Below are 19,852 nucleotides of genomic sequence, written 5' to 3'. Positions count from 1 at the left end.
ATGGGAGTTTTCACTTGGAATCTGATAATAGGAAGCCACAATAGGGTTGACCCTTCTGGGAAGACTGAGAAGGTACCAAAGCAGCCCTCACTGCAGATAAGGCTCCTGCCAAGACTCCACAGCAGGTGGCTTAGTTGATTACAGGTCAACTCAGATGCCAAGCACATACCTGGCTAAGACCCCTGCCATGTGGCTGGCTCTCCGGGCAGACCTACAGTATGATCACTCTGGACCACAGTTGCAATTACTCCCAGGCAAAAACACTGAACGCTAAGTAGCCAGGAGGACTTTACTGTGATCTAGCTTCTCACTGTAGGCTTTTACATACAGGTCTTAGTTTATGAAGTACCGCTTGTGTCAGGGAACTCAAGCCTTATGACAAGTACCTCAAGGGACTATATCAAGGGTTCTTTTCTCCATTTCAGTGTGGCAATGGTCCTCTGACTCACCAAGGTCATGACATGGAAGCACTGGAGTAGGACCTTGCTTGGTGTCTAGACTGCCAGGCTGCCCAACAGATTCCTAACCTTCCCCAAAAAGACCAGGGTCTGGCCTCAGATGAAGTCAATGAGGCATTCCAGTGGTAAGCTCAACAATGACTGGGGAAAAGCCAAGGTCCTTGATGTCTTTTTGTTGTTTTTGGTACAGGGTCTCATATATCATAGGCTGTCCTTGTACTTGCTGAGCGGTCAGACTATTCTGAGCTTTCTGCCCCCATCTCCCAAGTGCTGGGACTATAGGCCTAGTACCACACCCTGCAAAGCCCCCAATTTCTTTAACTCCACAGGAGACCTAGCTGCTTGTGAACTTTCTCAGTCCCATTAAGTTCTGGGCACATTGCTGGGATTGGTGGTATGAGTTTGGCATTGTTTCCACATCCAGAGAAAGCCACTCTGGAGTACTGCTCCAGGAATGCAAGGGATCTGGCCAGGCTCTGTGCTCCTCATTCTGAGTCCTCCAGCTGTGTTCCACCAGGGCTAGCTAATGAGCTTCTTCCTTGTGTAGGTTCTGAAAGGCCGTCTCCGGGAGAAGGCTTGGCTGAAAGGAGACACTTCGGTAGTGGAGGGGAACACATCCACATCCTCGTCTAGGGAAAAGCAGAGGTCAGTGAGGCCTGAATAAAAGACAGCATGCTCTAACCACAGAGGGTCTTACAAGAGTGGACTCAGGAGTGCCACCTACGTGCAGACAGTGCAAAACCACTGGAATTGCAAAGTGCCCGAACGTGTGTCCACACATAAGTCTTTCTTTTAGGTCGGAGTAGAGGAGTTTATGTTACTTTGCATGGCTGAAATGTTTTGTGAGAAGAGAGCCACCCAAGTCCCTCAACACAAATGTTTCTAACCATTGTCTTGAGTAGCTGGATCCTGTGTAAGGGCCAGAAGGTAGGGAAGCAAGGGTCCAATGGCAGAGGCCGACAGAACTTACTAGTGATGAATGTAAAGGAAATGTGGACATAAACCAGCTGTGAGAAAGTGCTGACTACTGTCACTTGTGCTGCCCAAGCCATTTCACTACCCAGAGCCCAAGACTACAGACCAGCACCACTCCCAGAATCTGAATTAGTTTGGGAGGATTTTGCAGGTTTTTCTTCAGGCGCCCTAAGTTCTACCATGAAGTCTCTGGGAAAGGCACACAACACTTCAGGGTCCAAACCACACCTTCCCACACTCTGCACTCTCAAGAATCCTGCGCGTCACTCACAGGAAAGCCCTGCCCTGGTAAGCACCCGGGACCTTTAACACAGGTTACCTCTGCCGTCCCTGCTGTGAGAGGATGGTGTTCTTCCTGGGAACAGCAGCGGGGACTGAGTCAGGGCCTGCAGACTACTGGCAGAGAGGCTGCTCCGTACCATGCCGCCAGAGGGTGGGGTGGAGCCTAAGGAGAGGCCACAGGGTAAGTGTGGGCCACAAGACTCCAGGTGACCCACAGCTCCAAACACCTCCTCACCACCCTGCCCAAGAGAAAACACACCACATGTTGGTTTGAAAACTACACTCACCAGAAACAAACACCTCGTCTTCCCCTACAGAGCAGAGTGGCAGTGCACTCCAGTGTGGAGACCACTCTCTGTGCTTGCTAGCTTGGGGGTCTTCACTCAGGGAATCACAGACCCTTTTGACATCGTATTCGGCTTCTTCCTTGGCAGACTGGTGTCTCTTTCTGGAGCCTAATCCAAACTGTTCCCAGGAGAAGGCTTCCTCAGCCTTAGACACACTGTCTTTGGGAGGTGTCTGGTCTGGCAATTGACACACCCCCTCTAGTTCAAAATCCTCCAAGACAAGAGCCTTAGGGAGGTCACCTTCAAGGCTTTGCTCCTTTCCCTCAGTCTCAGGCTCAAGCAGTGATGAAGTCCCAGGGAAGTCCGCACTGGCCTCGCCTCTCCCAGCACAGGGACCAACACTGCAGTCCACCGCCCTCTTCCTTCGGGGCCAGTCTTTGATAATTTCAGGAGTGGTCTTCCCACTTTGCTTGGGGGATGGTGTCCAAGAAACCCCGACATCTGCTTGAAATGGAGAGGGGGTACTAGGCGGGCAGCGCGAGGGAGTACAAGACTGGCAGATGAAGGTTTGCCCCCCATTTTTGCCAGGCGTGCTGTGTGAGGGGCGGAGGCAAGGGGGCGACAAATAGGTACTGGAGGACTTGCTGGCCTTGGGCATGCTAAGAGCAGGGAGGGAACCCTCCTCTCCCACAGGGCTTTCCTTTCCTGGAGCCTCAGCTTCCAGAAGAGCTCCAGGGTCTACTTTTTTAATTCGGAGTTTGGGAAGGCCAGATGTTTGCATCTCCAGCTCAACCTCATAGGTCTGAGGGCTGCCAGTGGCCTCCAATGTGTGTGGGCTCCCCTGCTGGGCACCAGTCTCGCTCTGCCTTCTGCCTGCCATGCAGGTGTAGGCCACCAGCTCAGGGGAGTTGGACACAGAGGAAGGGACAGGTGGAAGAATCCCAGGGCCAGATACAGAGGGAGGCTCATCAGCTCGTGTGCTTTTCCACCCCTCACCTTCTTCCCCTGGTAAGATGCCACCTTTTACCTCATGGCTCTCAAGGCTATGGAGTTGGGCTTCAATCAGAGGATGGTGCTCTGTGTCACCTGCAATGAGCACAGGAGAGGATACCTGCCAGGAATTCCTGAAACCAGTGCCCGGGCAGCTCTGTCCTTCAGGAGATTGAGATTGCTGTCCTCTAGAGTCTGCCATGGCCCCTAGGCTGGCAGCTGCCTCAAGCACTGGAGCAACAGAGGGTCCAGGCTGGCACTCTGGGAAGTCTTGAGGACTGGAGGTCTTTCTCCATTGTCTCCTAAGCTTCGATGGTGGAGAAGGGGGGATGGGGTGGGAGGTCATTCTCTGTGGGGTTCTGGGAGGAGTTGAGAGAACAGAGTAAGAGGCAGATGCAGCTTTGCTGGCTGATGTAGGAGGAGAGGCTGACAAGGATTTCCTAAGCTGATGCTGGGAGCCATCACATCCAGAAGTAAAGTGTTCCTTTGGAGAAAGAAGTAGGGAAGAAGGAATGGAGTCTGTTGGCTTCTTTGGGATTTTGACGGCTTTCTCCTGTAGTTTCTGTGCAGGTTCCTGTACCTGAGAGGTCCTGGGGAGAGGGAGCTGTTGGTGCTTCTGATGCTCAGGTGTGCCAGCGAGGGCTGTACGTGGAGGTGTTCTGAAAGAATAGCTTACAGGGCTTAGACACTGACTCTGGGACTGGGCAGTCGAGGGAGGTGGGGATGCTGGACAACAAAGGCCCTTTGGACTGGAATTCAGTGAGTGTAGCCATGCACAGTCCGACAAGCATCGAGGAGGTCGGACATCTTCACCACTGGGTGTTCTGGGCAGCTCTGTGAGGAGAGGAGAGGTTTCTTCTGCTGCAGGGGAGGCTCTTTTGTGGGGAGTGACTTTTGATGCCAATGGTGAGCTATAACTGCGTGAGGAGTCTATTAAGGATGCTTCAGAAATGGCTCGCTCAGCCGGAGGTATTTCTGTAGGGGAGTTTTGTAGTCTTTCTGGAGTGCATGGTGAAGTCTGTGCCGTACGAGGGAACTTTCTTGGTGTAGTCTTAGGAAAGCTTGGAGATTTTTTGTTACTCTTTTTGGGAGTCTGAAAAGATAAAAATGTTTATTTCAGAGCTTGAATATTATAATCTCTATTCTCTAAAGATTAGTCTTAATAATCTCTAGACCTCTAGAAAACCAAACAGGAGATTTAAAGTCAGCCAAAAGAATAGTCTTAAGTTGGAAATTAGAAGTAGTGACCTGTTTCCTGTTCCCAAACATTACTCAGATTTTACTGGTACACTTTTCCTACAGTCAAGGCAGGAGAGGAGGCAGCAGAATATACATAGCAACAATGATGTCTCAGAAAGGCTACTCCCAAACCCCAAGTCTCCTTCTGTTTTGTTAGCAGTGTAGCTAAAAACTCTACAAGGTAAGGCAGTCAATGTCCATCTTTCTATAACATGACTGTCTGTTTCAGGGGAAGCCCAGGCTAACTGGTTTTCATGTTCAGTGAGTTGGCAGGGACATGAAGAAAGCACAGAGGGAGCTGTGTAGCTCAGCTGAGGGCCAACAGGATGGCTCAGTAGGTAAAGATGCTTTCCATACATGCCTAACTTAGATCCCTGGATCCCTCAATAAAGGTAGGAACAAAGAACCAGTTCCAAAAAGCTACCCTCTGACCTTCACACACATGCTATGACATGTGCACAGCACTTTACATACCACACACACAAATAAGTACTAATTTAAAAAAAGAATGAGCATCTGCGAGGGAAGGCAGAGACTGTAAAAGTGGGGCAGCAGGGGTGGGGAGGTGGGGAGGGACGCGGACTTGATTTACAGAAAACAATACAAACAAAAGCAGAAATATGACAACTGGTAGCTTTCTAGGTCCAGTCTGAGTAGCAACAGCATCTCAGTGGTGAGGGCTCAGGCCCGCATATGGACATGGTGGACCGATGAGAACATGGGGACGGCCCTAGGGAGAGTGGCCATGGTCGTGTGGCCCTGTGGCATCCTCTAACAGTGAAGCAGTTTCAATGATTTTCAAACAAAATGGTGATTTCTGAACGCAAGGGTTCTGCTTTAGGAAAACTCAGGGAACTTTGCTTTTAGCAAGGCCAGATGGCAGAGACCAGCTTGCTCCAAATGGAGGATGGCCAATAAAATGCTCCGGGTGAACTGAAGAGGGCAGGGCTGTGGGGGACGGAGGAGAGCATAAATGTCTGTACTAAGACATACAGGACTAACTCAGTGGCTTCGTCCTGAGAGACAGGAAAAGCAGCTGCCAGTGAAGTGGGACTGGATGGAAGAAGCAGAAACTAGAAAAGTCTCTGCAGTAATCATACATGTGGTAGACACAGCCAAAGGAGAGAGCAGTCAATAGTGCCTCTATCTCCTCCTCACTGTCGTGACTCAGCCAGACCTGCTGCTTTAAACCCCATATTCCCAGCAACCATTCATGAGGTTTAAGCCAGCCACCCAAACCTTTTTTTTTTTTTAAAGACAGGATTTTTTTTTTTTTTTTGGTTTTTCGAGACAGGGTTTCTCTGTGGCTTTGGAGCCTGTCCTGGAACTAGCTCTTGTAGACCAGGCTGGCCTCGAACTCACAGAGATCCTCCTGCCTCTGCCTCCCGAGTGCTGGGATTAAAGGCGTGCGCCACCACCGCCCGGCAAGACAGGATTTCTTTACACAGCCTTGATTGTCCTGGACTCAATGAGTAGACCAGACTGGCTTCAAACCCAGAGATCTGACTGCCTCTGCCTCCCAAGTGCTGGTATTAAAGACATGCACCACCACACCCATCCACACCTTTTATTCTCTACAGATTCCCAGTTTTCTTTCAGCCATGTTTCTATGTTCCCCAAGACTGTACTATTTTAAAAACTAAAGAAATTTTATACCTGGTAAGCTGTAGAGATCTCAGAATCCAATATGCTTCTTGAGGACTTCCTAATTCGGTCTGAGCCCTTCTTGGAGGAGCCAGTTATCTCAGATAGTGCCCCAAAAAGAAGTGTTTTAGGAGACTGAATATTTTGGACTGGAAAGTTTTCTCTTTGGTCTGCAAGTCAAAAACAACATTTAATTCTTCCTCAAGACTTGCCCTGGCAATATGTTTTGGGGGGTGGGGTCAAGACAGGGTCTCTCTATGCAGCACTTGCTGGAACTCACTACATAGATCAGGTTGGCCTCAACCTTGCAGAAATCCACCTGCCTCTGCCTTCCTAGTGCTGGGATTAAAGGTGTGTGCCACCATGTCCAGTGCTCCCAACATGATTAAACAAGAAAAACAACGTTTAGCGCAGTTGGGGTGGAGAATCCCCACTGATGATGCACATAACTGCAATGACCGCTACCTTCCTGGATTAAAAAAATATATTTTATTTAGGTTTATTTTATTACGTGTATAGGTGTCTTGTCTATATAAGCCTGTGCACCACATGCATGCAGTGCCTGAGGTAGCCCAACAGAGTACTGGATCCTTTGGAACTAGAGTTGCAGGTGTTAGCAATAAGTGAGTACTGGGAACCCCAGTCCTCTGTAAGAGCAACCACTGAACCACTGTTCCTAACTAGTAAGCCATCTCTGTAGGCCCTGTATACCTGGATTTTTAACCTTATTTTAGAAAATGTAAGTAACTGAAATAACTTATGAAGAACAGACAAACTGATAGTACCCACCCTCTACCTGGGCAACTGTGTGTAGGAGTGAATGAGTTACCTACAGCAGCAGCATGGGTGACCAGCTGTAGGAATCCAAGGAGGAATGGCTACAGACTAAGGATTGCTATCTAGGCATCACCTTGATTACTGACTTCTAGTCTTAACCTTCTCAAACGTTGAGAAGATATCAAATTGCACATTCCCTTTCCCAGAAACATTCACTTGACAGACGGGCTCGCATTACCTGACTTCTGCTGGAATGAGTGGAGTCTTTGCACACTTCGAGACTTTGGCTGAGACACAGAATAGAAGGAACCAGAATTTGTTCTGCTAAACGACAACTGTTTGATTCGAGGACTTCGTCTCAAACTTGTTTCTGCAAAACCAGAAGCAGAGCTGGTAAACAGGAGGGATTTCAGACTCAGCACTTCCCTCCCCAGTGTCTGTGTTGCAGGCATCAATCTGTGATGCCAGATTCAACAATGACTTTTAGAGGCATCTGAAATGTCTGAAAAATGTACAAGAGACTAATACACAGTCCCACCAAGGGGGTAGAACACACTGACCTGTGAGCTTCCTCCTTTACAAGTCTCATCAATTGTCACTACTAAGTGTGACAGAAAGAATGAAAAGTATAAATAGTGTGACTTTTGAATAAAACAAAAGTTTGTTTTTTGAGACAGAGTTTATCTGTTATGTACCTCTGCTTGCCCTGGAACTCTCTATGTAGACCAGGCTGGAATTGAACTCACAAAGATCCACCTGCCTCTGCGTACAGAGTGGTGGAGCTGCAATTAAAGGCATGCACCGCCACGCCCAGCTTACCTAGGTTTTCTATACACATTACATAATATTTTGTCTAGGAAGAATACACACTAAAATATATTTAAAGTATTTTTGAGTGCTGGGATTATCAAGCCATTTTTATGCCACAAATACTTAAACAATTTAAGAAAGTAGTCTTTGAGCTGGGCGGTGGTGGCGCACGCCTTTAATCCCAGCACTCGGGAGGCAGAGGCAGGCCTGTGAGTTCGAGACCAGCCTGGTCTACAGAGTTAGTTCCAGGACAGCCAGGGCTGCTACACAGAGAAACCCTGTTGAAAAGAAGGAAGGAATTTTTTTTTTTTTGGTTTTTCGAGACAGGGTTTCCCTGTAGTTTCTAGAGCCTGTCCTGGAACTAGCTCTTGTAGACCAGGCTGGCCTCGAACTCAGAGATCTGCCTGCCTCTGCCTCCCGAGTGCTGGGATTAAAGGCATGCGCCACCACTGCCCGACGGAAAAAAAAATTTTTAAAAGTGGTTTTGAACACCTGCCCTTATTAAGATACACTTTAAAATAAGTCACAGCACTCTATATAACATGGAAGTTATATCCTCACACCAAACCCTATTTCTAGTATGTAAAAGTATTTCAATTTCTTCCCAAAAAATTTAATACATTTGCAGTAAAGCAACATTCACATATGCTAGATCCAGAGCCACCCCTGTTTCTGTAACTATTTGAGGATATGCTGAGTGAAAAACACAGAACAGCTTTCGTGGAAGCTAGGTAGAATGCAAAAAGAGTAGATAGCATGCTCACCATCCTCTTTCTCAGGAGATTCTTCAACTACGTGAATATCAGGACCAGGATCAGAAGACCTTGAAGAGAAACAGCATATATAAATAAATACATATATATAAATGTGTGGATCTATCTATCTATAAATGTGTGCTGGAGTTACAGATTGCTACAAATTACACTATGTGGGTGCTGGTGCTGGGGGCTGGGAATTGAACTCAGGTCCTCTGTAAGAGACTATGTACTCTTTTTTTGTTTGTTTGTTTGTTTGAGACAGGGTTTCCTCTGTTTAACAGTTATGGCTGTCCTGGAACTTGCTTTGTAGACCAGGTTGGCCTTGAACTCAGAGAGATCTGCCTGCTTCTGCTCTCCCCCCCCCCCCCAGAGCTGGGATTAAAAGCGTGCACTGCCACTACTCGGGTGTGAAATGTATTTTGACAATGTCAAAATTAGTTTTAAAATAGAAGTTTTTTTTTTTTAATTCCATTAATGTATTTTAAAGAAAGTACAGCTAAACGTTGTATAGTCACAGTGGAGGGTAGGCATGTTTATGAAGAGCTTTAACAGCCATCAGCTCGTCAAAGACGTCTGACTTTTATTCTCACAAATCCCCTGTAACTTTCACAAGGGTGTGAAATCTGTATACGATGTCCAGGTGGAGTTGTGACAATATGTAGTAGATGTATTTCCCCTGTTCTTAATGAGCTGTGGGAGGAAAGAGTCCAACAGGGACCTGGAAGGAGGGGCAGTGAGCTCCCTGAGCTTTATTTGTGCTGCTCATATCTCAGCAAAGGCTAACTTGCTCTCCAGCCTTGCCTGGCAGGAAAAAGGACCGACCTTTCCCCATGTTAGCTGGTGACTGCAGAAGATCCATTTAATAGAATACTACTTAATAATAAAAAAGGACAAACAAGCAGTGTGCGTAAATCTCAGAATAATCACTTACAGCTGGTGAGAGGCCAGGGTGCAACAGTGCACACTGCTCCACTGTCGGTCAAATATAAGCAACAAGGTGAAGAATTAGCCAAGAAAGAGCTGCCTGTGGGATGTGAAGGTGGCCTGACGGGGTCTGGACTGGGCTGTCACTCACCTGCCCTTGATTTGTCTGTGGAGCAGTCGCCTGGAGATCTGCTTATGGACTGGGGTCTCAGCCACACTCTTAGTCAGCAGTTTGTGATAACCTAAGATGCAAAACCAGTGAAAACAGTAAATCTCACTTAACCCTCAGGCAGCAGCAAGGGAAAGGGAGCAGTCTGAGCTTATGTGTGCCTTATTACTGGCCAGAGAAGATGTTAAACTGAGCTAGACTCTACACCTTCAGGGCTCATCAAAATAGAGTAGTCTTCAGCTCTGATTAAAAATGACACAAGCCGGCTTGGTCCCAGCACTCAGGAGGCAGAGGCAGGTGGATCTCTGTGAGTTTGAGGCCAGCCTAGCTGCACAATGGCCAAGGCCAGTGTGACCTTATCTCAAAAACAAACAAACAAAAAACCAAGCCCACGGAAGATATAATAAAAATCTATGTGGGATGGCTATAGACATTGGGCCTCTCAAACAAGTGGTTTTTTTTCCCACAGCATCTATCAATAGTTTGATTGATTGATTTTTGATTGTTAATTTTTAAGTGCTTGTGTGTGTGTGTGTGTGTGTGTGTGTGTGTGTGAGTGCAGTTGCTGGTGGCAGCCAGAGGCATCAGATCTTCCTGGAGCTGGGGTTAAGGGTGGTAGTAAGCCGCCCAGTGTGGATGGGGGTACTCTGGAAAAGCAGGAAGTGCTATAAACTATCAGTCATCTCTCTAGCCCTCTAGCAGTAGATTTAAAGGGAAAGGCACAGCTTTTTCCAATCCTTTTCAAATCCAGACATTTATGAAAACCTTTGGCAAGTCATTACTGTACACAAAAATAAAAGACAGAACTTCAATGTCACTCATAACAAGAAATGCTTTGCATTATAATTTGTTGAATAGCTAGTTCATAACAAAATTCAAAAGGCATACAAAGGAACAATAAATCATGGCCTATTCACAGGAAAAAAGAAGTCGGCAAAAACCACTCCTAAAGTAGCCTAGACCCTGGAGTCTCAATATGGACAATGAGTTTATGAACTCACAGGTTACAAAAATTAAGGAAACCGGGAAATAATACATAACTAACATAAAAATATCAGCAAGCAATATAAGTATCAAAGGGAATTCTGTAGCTAAAATATATAGCCAGAAGTGGGGACATAGCTCAGCTGGAAGAATTTCTACCTTGTACATAGGAAGTCTTGAATTCAATCAATAGCACTGAACAAAAACAAGAGGCACATGCAGCAAATTCCAGCACTCAGGAGGCAGAAACAGGAGCAACAAAACTGATATAAAGGGAGAAACTAAATCAGGGAGGGGGCTTTAATTAAGAATGAGGGAAGGAGAGATCAATACAGGAGAGGGAAGGAAGAAAGAGGGATAAATAATATTAAGGATGATTGAAAAGCCAAAGAAATCATATTATTATATATTTACTTAAAATTATATATAAAATATTTGTGTAAATATATATGAAGCTATGCCACTTAGAGAGATATTTTGGACACAGGACTTAAGATTTGAACTGGATCTGACCCAGAAGCCTCCTTTCTGAGGACTAGCTTTTTCTTGCACTGGAAGTTGCCATGAAAGCTGCCAAAGGAAGGAGGTAACCCACAGTCCTAAACAGCTGTGAAGCCTATGAACTGTAACAGTGAGCAGCCTGGTAAAACATCCCTAAAGGTGCAATAGCGGCACCTGTCTTGGCAGTAAGTAACCAACAGCTGTCTAGTTAGACTTAAGTCCCAGTCAACTCAGGCCTGGCAGAGAAATCTAACCAACTATCTATGGCTAGTGAGATTGTGGGTCTTAGGGGACAGCCTTCTACTTTACTAAACTAGTATAATCCCTACCTGCCTTCTAAATATCTATCCTTATACCCACAGGTAAGTAGAGCGTTCACCTCTTATCAAAGGGGCATCTCTTTGCAGCTAATGGAGACCAATACAAAAAGCCATAGCTGGCCAAAATCCCGAGAGCAACTGATTGTAGGGTACTTTGCCCAAATTAGTATATCCACAACATAAACCGCAGACCTGAGGCTTGGGGAACATCACCAAATAGGGGGCAGAAAGATTAATAAGAGCCAGGAGACAGAAAACCTGCTGACAGAGGAGCTACATACATTGTACTTCAACAATTTGGATGAATAAAAACTGAACAATGACATCAGCAGACACGCTAACATAATCTCATAGATTCTTTGTCTAGGCCTAGACAAAGAACTATGGGCAACTAATGGCTGAGAGAGAGGAAATCGAGGGGTTATCTAATACCAAGTGTTCAGCACTAAATTCATATATACACAAGCAATACTAAAAGGACTCCGCAAATTATATTTATATATTTATGTGCATATATATGCATACACTTACCTACGTGTGTGTGTGTGTGTGTGTGTGTGTGTGTGTATGTGTTTAACAGTAATAATTTTTTAAAAAAGACTATGAATCTGAAAGGGAGTGAGGGGTTGGAGGGGAGAAAAAAATGATGTAGTTATATTTTAATTTAAACATTTCCAAAAGATAAAAATAATTTGGATAACAAAAAAGAGAAGAAAGAAAGAGAGAAAGAAAGAAAGGAAGGAAGGAAGGAAGGAAGGAAGGAAGGAAGGAAGAAACCAAAGGTCTTAGTAATATACAAGTTTGAGGCCAGCCTAGTTTAAATGAAACTGACTCAAAATAACAACAAAGAAATACAGATGCAATAAGAAACTCTGTAAAGGGATTCAACCACATGACTTAGCAGGCAGAATAATCAGTGAATCTGAAAAATAAGGCTTCCAAAATTAAACAGCCTGACCAAACAGCCTTACCAGAAAAAAATAAAAATAAAGAACTGAGGCACCCGCATACACTGTTCCATCATGTATGTCACCACATGCATCATGAAAATTCTAGGTGAAAAAGGGGCAGAAAATGTTTCTGAAGAAATCAGAATGAAAGACACGAACTAACTGCTCAAGTTTAATGTACTCCAAGAAGGATGAGCCCAAAGAGACAATGTATTGCCCACACCCTACAAATAGAGGCCCTGTCTTAAAACAAAACCAATGACAAAAATTATTAAGGAAGAAAAAGAAAAAATAATAAACTAAAGCCAAAGTAAGCAGAGAAAGCAAGGCTAGAAAGTCAATGAAGAAAAGTTCAAGTTTCTCCAAAAGATAATAAAACTAGCAAATCGTTAGCTAAACTAATACAGAAATGAGCAAAAGACTCAGATTACTAATTTGGGAATAGAAGTAGTAACAATGTTACCAGCAAACTTGTTACCAACTGTGTTTGTGTTACCTTGAAAAGTGCTACTTTTGGTCTTCTTGAAGCTGTTCTGTTTGTGGTGCAGACTCTCCAGGGCTGATACAGAATGGCTGCGAGGCAGTCCCCGCTTCAGCCCCCGCTTTGAAGGAGAAAGCATTTCCTCGTTGAAGAGATTTCTTCGGACTTTCGTCACTTCTAAGAGCATTAAGGGGAGGGAGACAGAGATAAAAAGCATTATGTTGGTGTTAATTGACACGGGATCTAAACACAGAGCTGCTAAAGGAAGCCACTCTGTAACCCTAAGTATTAAAATGATTCCCCTGTATAGCACTCTTCTCGGGGATCTCAAAACTATTGACCTTACAGGTTCCAAAAGTTTTTACAAAGAATTTTCAATGAGGTAGAGGTCCAGTACCACTCTTTTGTTCATGGATATACAGTTATCCCAGCATCATTTATTCAATGTAATTCATTCCTCAATGAACTGTCTAGAATTATCAACTAGAAATAATACAAGCTAGTGTGTTTATTTTAAATGCTGGGTACAATTCAGCAGCGAAGCCATCATCTAATCTAATCTTCAACTTTTCTTCGTGGGAAGTATTTTTTTAAACAATGAATTTAGTATCTTTACTATAGATTTATTAAATATTTCTATCTATTAGCACTAGGGAGTCAAGGTAAGACAGCTTTCTGGCTCCAGAGGCCAGGCTGGTTCACATATCAAGTGCTAGGCAGCCAGAACTAACTAGTAAGAGCCTATTTTAAAACAAAACAAAAACACAAACAAAAATATATTAACTTCAGAGAAATAGTCTTCAGCAGATATAAGCCCCTAATTGGTTATCTAATATTAGATGGCCAGTCCTGAAATCATAGACATATAAGCAACACTGAACAGACCAAGAAGTTTATATATTTATATGTTTAGGTTTGTACTCCACATCCATATAACAATAACAAAGAAAAAGAGACCATGAATTCCAAAGGGAGGGGAAGGCTCATGAGCAGGACTAGAGAGTGGAAAAGGAAGGATAAAAGTGATATATTTATATTATAATTGTAAAAAAGAAAGAAATAAAATTAACTTAAGATCCAAGCAGGACACGGAGTGTATTTTGACCAACATGTTAAACTCCTTTTGTCTAAAACAGTCTCATTGCCTCCCTCACTCTTTTTCTTTCTTTTCTTTTTCCTAATTTTGGATTCCATGATAATGACATTTTAAAATATTTTAAGTCAGTGATTTACATGACACAGTATTTTCATTTAGGCTATATGAACTATCTTATTCCCCCGCAAACAAGGATTTGGATGTATTTTTTAAACCAGTGTTGATATAGACCTGTAACTTACATTAAATACATCCAATCAAAATAAATTTGCCAATCCAGTGAATAGGTGTTGAAAACACAAAACACACCTTGACCCGTGTCTTTCCTTGGGAGTGATGGCTGTGCAGAAGCAAGCTGAGAATTCTCCTGGAAATGAGAAATGAGGACGATCAACACAGGCATTCGTTCACGATAAAAGTTCAACCTGAAACTCTCTGACCTTTGCAATTCAGAGAGATCCAAAGCAAAAATGCACTAAAGTACACGCTCCAAAGACACCTCTGCAACAGAGCAGTAATCCAAAATGAGAAGCACTGTGAACACACAAAACAAAAAGAGCAACAGTGAAATCACACACCCAACCAACGAGGGTTTGAAACCACACATGGGAGACTTGTGTGTACCACCTCACCACCTTAGAGATGGTGATGGAAAGGGTTCTGAAATTCAGAATAGTAAGTATGGCAGCTTAAGTTTATTGCTTCTTTGTAAACAAGAGTTTCTATGTAGTTGGGGGTGGCCATGTAACAATCCTCACGCTTCAGCACCTTACACCAGGTTTACAGGGATGTGCACATGTCCAGCTAGAATGAAATTATTTTTAAAGTTCATATAGATGTGGGTTCGTTATGAACAAACAAACTGCTGATGTCTGTTTTAGGTATACACAGAAAAGGGTCTAGGATTATACAGACTGTAACTGGTGTTACAATTTTTGAAGACTGAATAGAGAAGAGATATTGTTCAACTTTTTAATGTTGACCTAAAAAGGTGAAAGCCATACAGATTGATTAGGACATGGGACTCTTAACATATCTCTATCGAACCTCGATTGGCTTGGTATTCTAGTAAAGAAGTCAAAACTCTAAATTCCAGGTGCATCTAATAAGGGAATCCTTTCTCAAAATTTTCCTTTTTGTTATTTCTTTCTTTTTAAAGATTTATTTCTTACTTTGTGTGTATGAGTGTTTTGTCTGCATTGTCTGTATGTGTACCATTAATGTGCCCACAGAGGTCAGAAGAGGGCACTGAATCCTCTGGCACTGATCTATGCATGGCTCTGAGCCACCATGTGGGTGCTGGGAATTGAACCTGGGTCCTGCACAAGGCAGCCAGTGCTCTTCACCATGAAGCCATCTCTCCAGCCCACATACTTGCTGTTTCAACTGTGCCATTTCTCATAATAGTTGAAGAATGGAATACCACATATCACGTAACTTTTTTTTCTTGATGGCACTGGGATTGAACCCAGAGCCCTGAAACAAGCAAGGACTCTTCTCCCGAGTTACACCCCTAGCCCTGTTTTTGTACCTTATTTTGAGATAGGTTTGCCCAGGTTAGTTTTGTGAACTCATTCTGAAAGCTCTGAATTTGCAATCCACCAGCCCCAGTCTTCAAAGAACTGGGATTACAGTTCTGCACTAGCAGAGAAAAACTTAATAAATGTTCTCAGTAATATAATTAGGGTGTTTCTGGAAAAACCAAGTATGATAGTTATTAGTTACAATAGTTGGTAATACCTTCTATAATGATCTAAATAACAACTACGAAAACACGTTTAACATAAGAGTCTCTAATGAGCAAACCAAAATATACAGACAAAGTCTGGATCAGCTCTTGTTTAGGAAACAAAATGGGCTGGAGAGATGGATGGCTCAATGGTCAAGAGCACTAGCACTGACTGTTCTTCCAGACAACCTGGGTTGATTCGCAGTACCCAGCAACCAGGTCCCCTCAGACCTGATGTCCTCTTCTAGCCTCCCTGGGCACCAGGTACAAATGTGCATACAGACATGCAGGCAAAATAATCATACACATAAATTAAATAAATAATTTAGTTACTTTTAGAAGACAAAACTTGTGTGTTTACAAATTGCCCATGGTCACTTTCCTAACAGAAATGTGACAAAACGACAGACACTGGACAGCCTACTAAGACTTAAATATTTACTATTATTTACTTTTTCTGTAATGACACATTATTAACATTTTAATCAGCCCTTTGTAATTAACCTTGTTTATCTACCTTGTTCTTCCATTTACAAAGGAAAACTGAGGCTGGAGTTTTGGCTCAGTGGTTAAAGGGCATTAGCTGCTCTTGCAGAGGACTCAGGTTTGGTTCTCATTACCCATAGTGCCACTTACAACTGTCTGTAACTCTAGTTCAGGGTATCTGATGTCCTTTTCTGGCCTTTATGGATACTAGGTATTCACATGGTAAATTAAAACACACACATACACACACACACACACACACAGTTAAAACATACACATAAATAAAATATACACAAAGTGAAAAAAACTTTTAAAGAGGGAAATGAGAAAAGAAAGAAAAACTAGGAGAGTGTATCAAGGAGGTACTTTTCCCAATCATTCTAACAGAAACTAATATCTGAGCCTGTTCAATAGCTATCATTACCTATGGTACCAACTGTCATGAAATAATTCTATAATCAATATCAAATTCTGATCTCCATAAGTCTGCTGATATTTTTTATTGTTGTTTATTTTTAGAAGCAGGGTCACACTATGTAGCCTTGGCTGGCCTAAGACTCATTAGGTAGGCCAGACCAACCTTGAACTCAATGATCCATCTGCCTCTGCCTCCTGAGCACTGGGTCCAGTCATGGCTGTCTTGGACAATATAAAATAAAAATTTCAAAAAATTCTAGAAAGGGCTGGAGAGATGGCTCAGTGGTTAAGAGCATTGCCTGCTCTTCTAAAGGTCCTGAGTTCAATTCCCAGCAACCACATGGTGGCTCACAACCATCTATAATGAGGTCTGGTGCCCTCTTCTGGCCTGCAGACATACACACAGACAGAATATTGTATACATAATAAGTGAATAAATAAATATTAAAAAAATCTTTTAAAAATGCTAGAAAGAGTAAATCACTATAAAAACTAGTGATAACAGAATTCACTCAGCTTCTGTAATCCAATTTTGGATTTCTGCCCTTCAGTCATGACTGTAAGATCTGTGAAACTGGCAGCTATCCACAGATAAGGTAAGTTAAGAAAAGTGAATACTTCTATGTCTAAAAGAAGCCCCACCTCCCATGCTAAGGGAGAAATGAGCAGCCACTGTCGTAGCAGATGCTGCAGAAGCAAGTTCTAGACTTGCCCTCTTCTCAAATAGTTCGTGTTCCAAAGCATCACTGCATCTTTATTCTCCCTTCTTTCCTCAGCACGACGTTAATCCCACCTAGTAAGCAGATTCTAGGTGTACTGTTTTGTTTCCGTACAAGCCCTTATTACTCTGCCACAGGAAAACCAATACCACCAGGCTTCCTGACAGTGGTCATCTTTATCTACTCTCCCCACCCCCAAACTACTATTGAAATGAAATGTAACACATTGACTCTGGAAGATAATCAAACACCTAGTACAATCATATTATTTTTCAATAACATTTTCACTGTTGTTTTATAAGTTTTGTTATGTACATTAAAGACTTTTAATTTATTCTTGCTTAACTTTTTAAAAAGACTCATTTATTTATCCATTTGTTCGTTCATTCATTTATTCTTAGGCTTTTTGAGACAGGGTTTCTCTGTACAACAGCCCTGGCTCTTCTGGAACTAGCTCTGGCTGTCCTTGAACTCACAGAGATCCACCTACTTCTATCTCCCGTGTGCTGGGATTAAAAGCGTGAGTCACATGCCTGGCCAAGACCTATTTTTATTATTTTCAGTTATGTGTATGTGTGTCTGTGCAGGTGTCCTTGGAGGTAAAAGGCACAGGATCCCCTAGCACTGGAGTTACAGGTGCCTGTGAGTCTTCCCAGTGTGGGTTGTGAAAACCAAAGGAGTCCTCTGGAAGAGAAGCAAGCACTCTTAACTGAGCCATCTTTCCAGCCCCAACGCCTAGCTTTTCCTTGCTTTCTTCATTTTACTATCACTATCACTGTCTTTGAGTTTGTTCACAGATGTGTGTATTTCTGTAGTGACAGGTCCACATGTGTGCACGTGGATGCCAAAGACCAACTTAGGGGTTCCTTTCTTAGGTACTATCCACAATTTTGTTGAGATACGGTCTTTTACTGGCCTGAAACTTGCTAAGTAGCCTAGGCGAGCTGTCTAGCAGACCCAGGGATTTGTGAACTAACTCAGGTCTTCATGTTTGCTTAACCACTGAGCCACCTCTCTAGTCCTATTGGATGCATTTTTTTCAACATGGGTTCTACAGATCAAATTCAGGTTCTCATGTTAAAGCAAGAAGTTTATTGACTGAGCTTCTATCTCTCCCTACCCCCATCCTTGTGTGTGTGCGTGTGTGTGTGTGCGCGTGCACTTGCATGTTTGTGTACGTCCACGCAGCAGTTCTGAAGACTGAATTCAGGCTGCAAGTACTAACTCAACTATCACCCTAGCTCTTGTTTTGTTGCTTTTGTTGGTTTTTTAAATTTATATTTCTTTATTCCTTTGGTTATAGTTTCATACATGTTCACATAAATATTCAACATCAGTTGAATATACCTAAATCCAAAAGTCCAAAGTCAGAACTGCACTAAAATCCAAAGGTTTTTCTTTCCAAAAGATTTGTTTACGTATATGGGTGTTTTGTCTGCATGTATGTCTGCACACCAGAAGAGGACAGCAGATGCCATAGTAGCACAGTTACAATAGGCTCTGACTCACAATGAAGGGTACTGGGAATTAATTCAGGACCTCGTAAAGAGCAACAACTGCTCTTAACCATTAAGCCATCTCTCTAACTCCCAAAGATTTAAGAAAAAAAATTTTTTTTTTATTGTAAATACTCCAGAATCCAAACCCTGAAGTGTCATTTCAGATAAGGTACCAAAGCTGTCTTCCCACCCAGAGAAACACCACCTTTCTTCACTGTCAACCCTACCCAGAGAGGAGCCGCTAGCTCTTAATCAATGCCATCACTTACATTTCGCGTAGCTCTCTTGGACACTTTGGGAACTTCAATTTGTCGAAGAGTCTGTGAAATCTCTGCAATGCTTTTATGTCTTATTAGTGCATTTTTCCTTTTAAAAATAGAAAACACACCAAATAAAAGATGTAGTGAGGCTTGCATGAAACCAGAATCTAAAATACATTGTTTAAGTAAGTTCTAGTTGTTATCTTGAGGTTGGCCTGTATTTATAACAAATCCAGAATCAATAATAACTACTAAAGATTCAGCTAGCTAATAACAATGACAGGCAGCAAGGAAAGTGTTATAAATAAGCTGAAACCTTAATCTTATTTCAGAAGAGGTTCCTAGCTCTTAGACACCCCTGTAGACAGTAAAGGGCTTTGTATAAAACAAACAAACAAACAAATAAATAAATACCACATATTCCTGAGTAAAAAACATAAAGTGTCAGATGCTACTTGGAGGAACTCCTGAAAATTTATGTCTGTGGTTCTGATACAAGGGCAATTACCAACTCAGCACATTAAATGAACAAAAACAAGACTGTCTTCAAACTTGCCCCTTCTCTGAACTCAACTATAGCACAGGTAATTGCTCCAATACCTTCTCTTCTTGGCTGATCTGGTCCGCAGCTCCTCCAGCTGCTCAGACTCAGTGGCGCCTGACACCGATCTGTGATCACTTGATGGGGGAGGTGGTGACTTACTCTCTAGAGTCATAGAATCATCACTAAAAAATTCTGTAGGAAGGACTCCAGCCAGCTTCTGAGGAATCTTTAACCCCAGGCTATGGTAAAGTTGTCCAATTGTCCCCGGGATAGAGTCAATATACCTGTGAAGTATACTGGTTAGATACAGAACAGATTCCCATGTCATCCTCCCTATCCCTCCACCCAGTCTGAAAATAAAATGCCCTTGTAATCTTGTAATTCTAAGATAGCACCATGAGGAGTCCTCAGTAACAATTTTAAACTAAGCCAGTAATCAAACTTACAGTCTCAAAATTTCCTCCAGGAACTCTGACAGGTATGCTGAGTCCTTAGTGAGACATACCATGCGCAGCAAATCTGTTACCTGGAAGAGGTTGCAGAAAATAACCAT

General features: G+C 43.0%; 1 protein-coding gene across 1 annotated transcript in view; it reads right to left on the bottom strand.

Moving 5' to 3' along the window:
- Nucleotides 1-977: 977 nt before the first annotated feature.
- The window catches only part of Ticrr (TOPBP1 interacting checkpoint and replication regulator), a 39,543-nt gene continuing 20,668 nt past the window's right edge, over nucleotides 978-19,852 (bottom strand). Inside the window, exons 11-22 of the mRNA XM_038314224.1 lie at nucleotides 19,746-19,825; nucleotides 19,356-19,583; nucleotides 18,765-18,861; nucleotides 13,955-14,012; nucleotides 12,565-12,726; nucleotides 9,296-9,386; nucleotides 8,227-8,285; nucleotides 6,891-7,022; nucleotides 5,888-6,045; nucleotides 2,003-4,085; nucleotides 1,753-1,878; nucleotides 978-1,087 (exon numbers count right to left, since the gene is read on the bottom strand). Coding sequence (XP_038170152.1) covers nucleotides 978-1,087; nucleotides 1,753-1,878; nucleotides 2,003-4,085; nucleotides 5,888-6,045; nucleotides 6,891-7,022; nucleotides 8,227-8,285; nucleotides 9,296-9,386; nucleotides 12,565-12,726; nucleotides 13,955-14,012; nucleotides 18,765-18,861; nucleotides 19,356-19,583; nucleotides 19,746-19,825 — 3,384 coding nt within the window. The remainder of the gene's footprint in view (nucleotides 1,088-1,752; nucleotides 1,879-2,002; nucleotides 4,086-5,887; nucleotides 6,046-6,890; nucleotides 7,023-8,226; nucleotides 8,286-9,295; nucleotides 9,387-12,564; nucleotides 12,727-13,954; nucleotides 14,013-18,764; nucleotides 18,862-19,355; nucleotides 19,584-19,745; nucleotides 19,826-19,852) is intronic.

The sequence above is a fragment of the Arvicola amphibius genome, chromosome 12, assembly GCF_903992535.2.
Source record: "Arvicola amphibius chromosome 12, mArvAmp1.2, whole genome shotgun sequence".
NCBI lineage: Eukaryota > Metazoa > Chordata > Mammalia > Rodentia > Cricetidae > Arvicola > Arvicola amphibius.
Note: the sequence above shows the minus strand (reverse complement) of the source record. Positions and strands in the feature narration are given on the sequence as shown.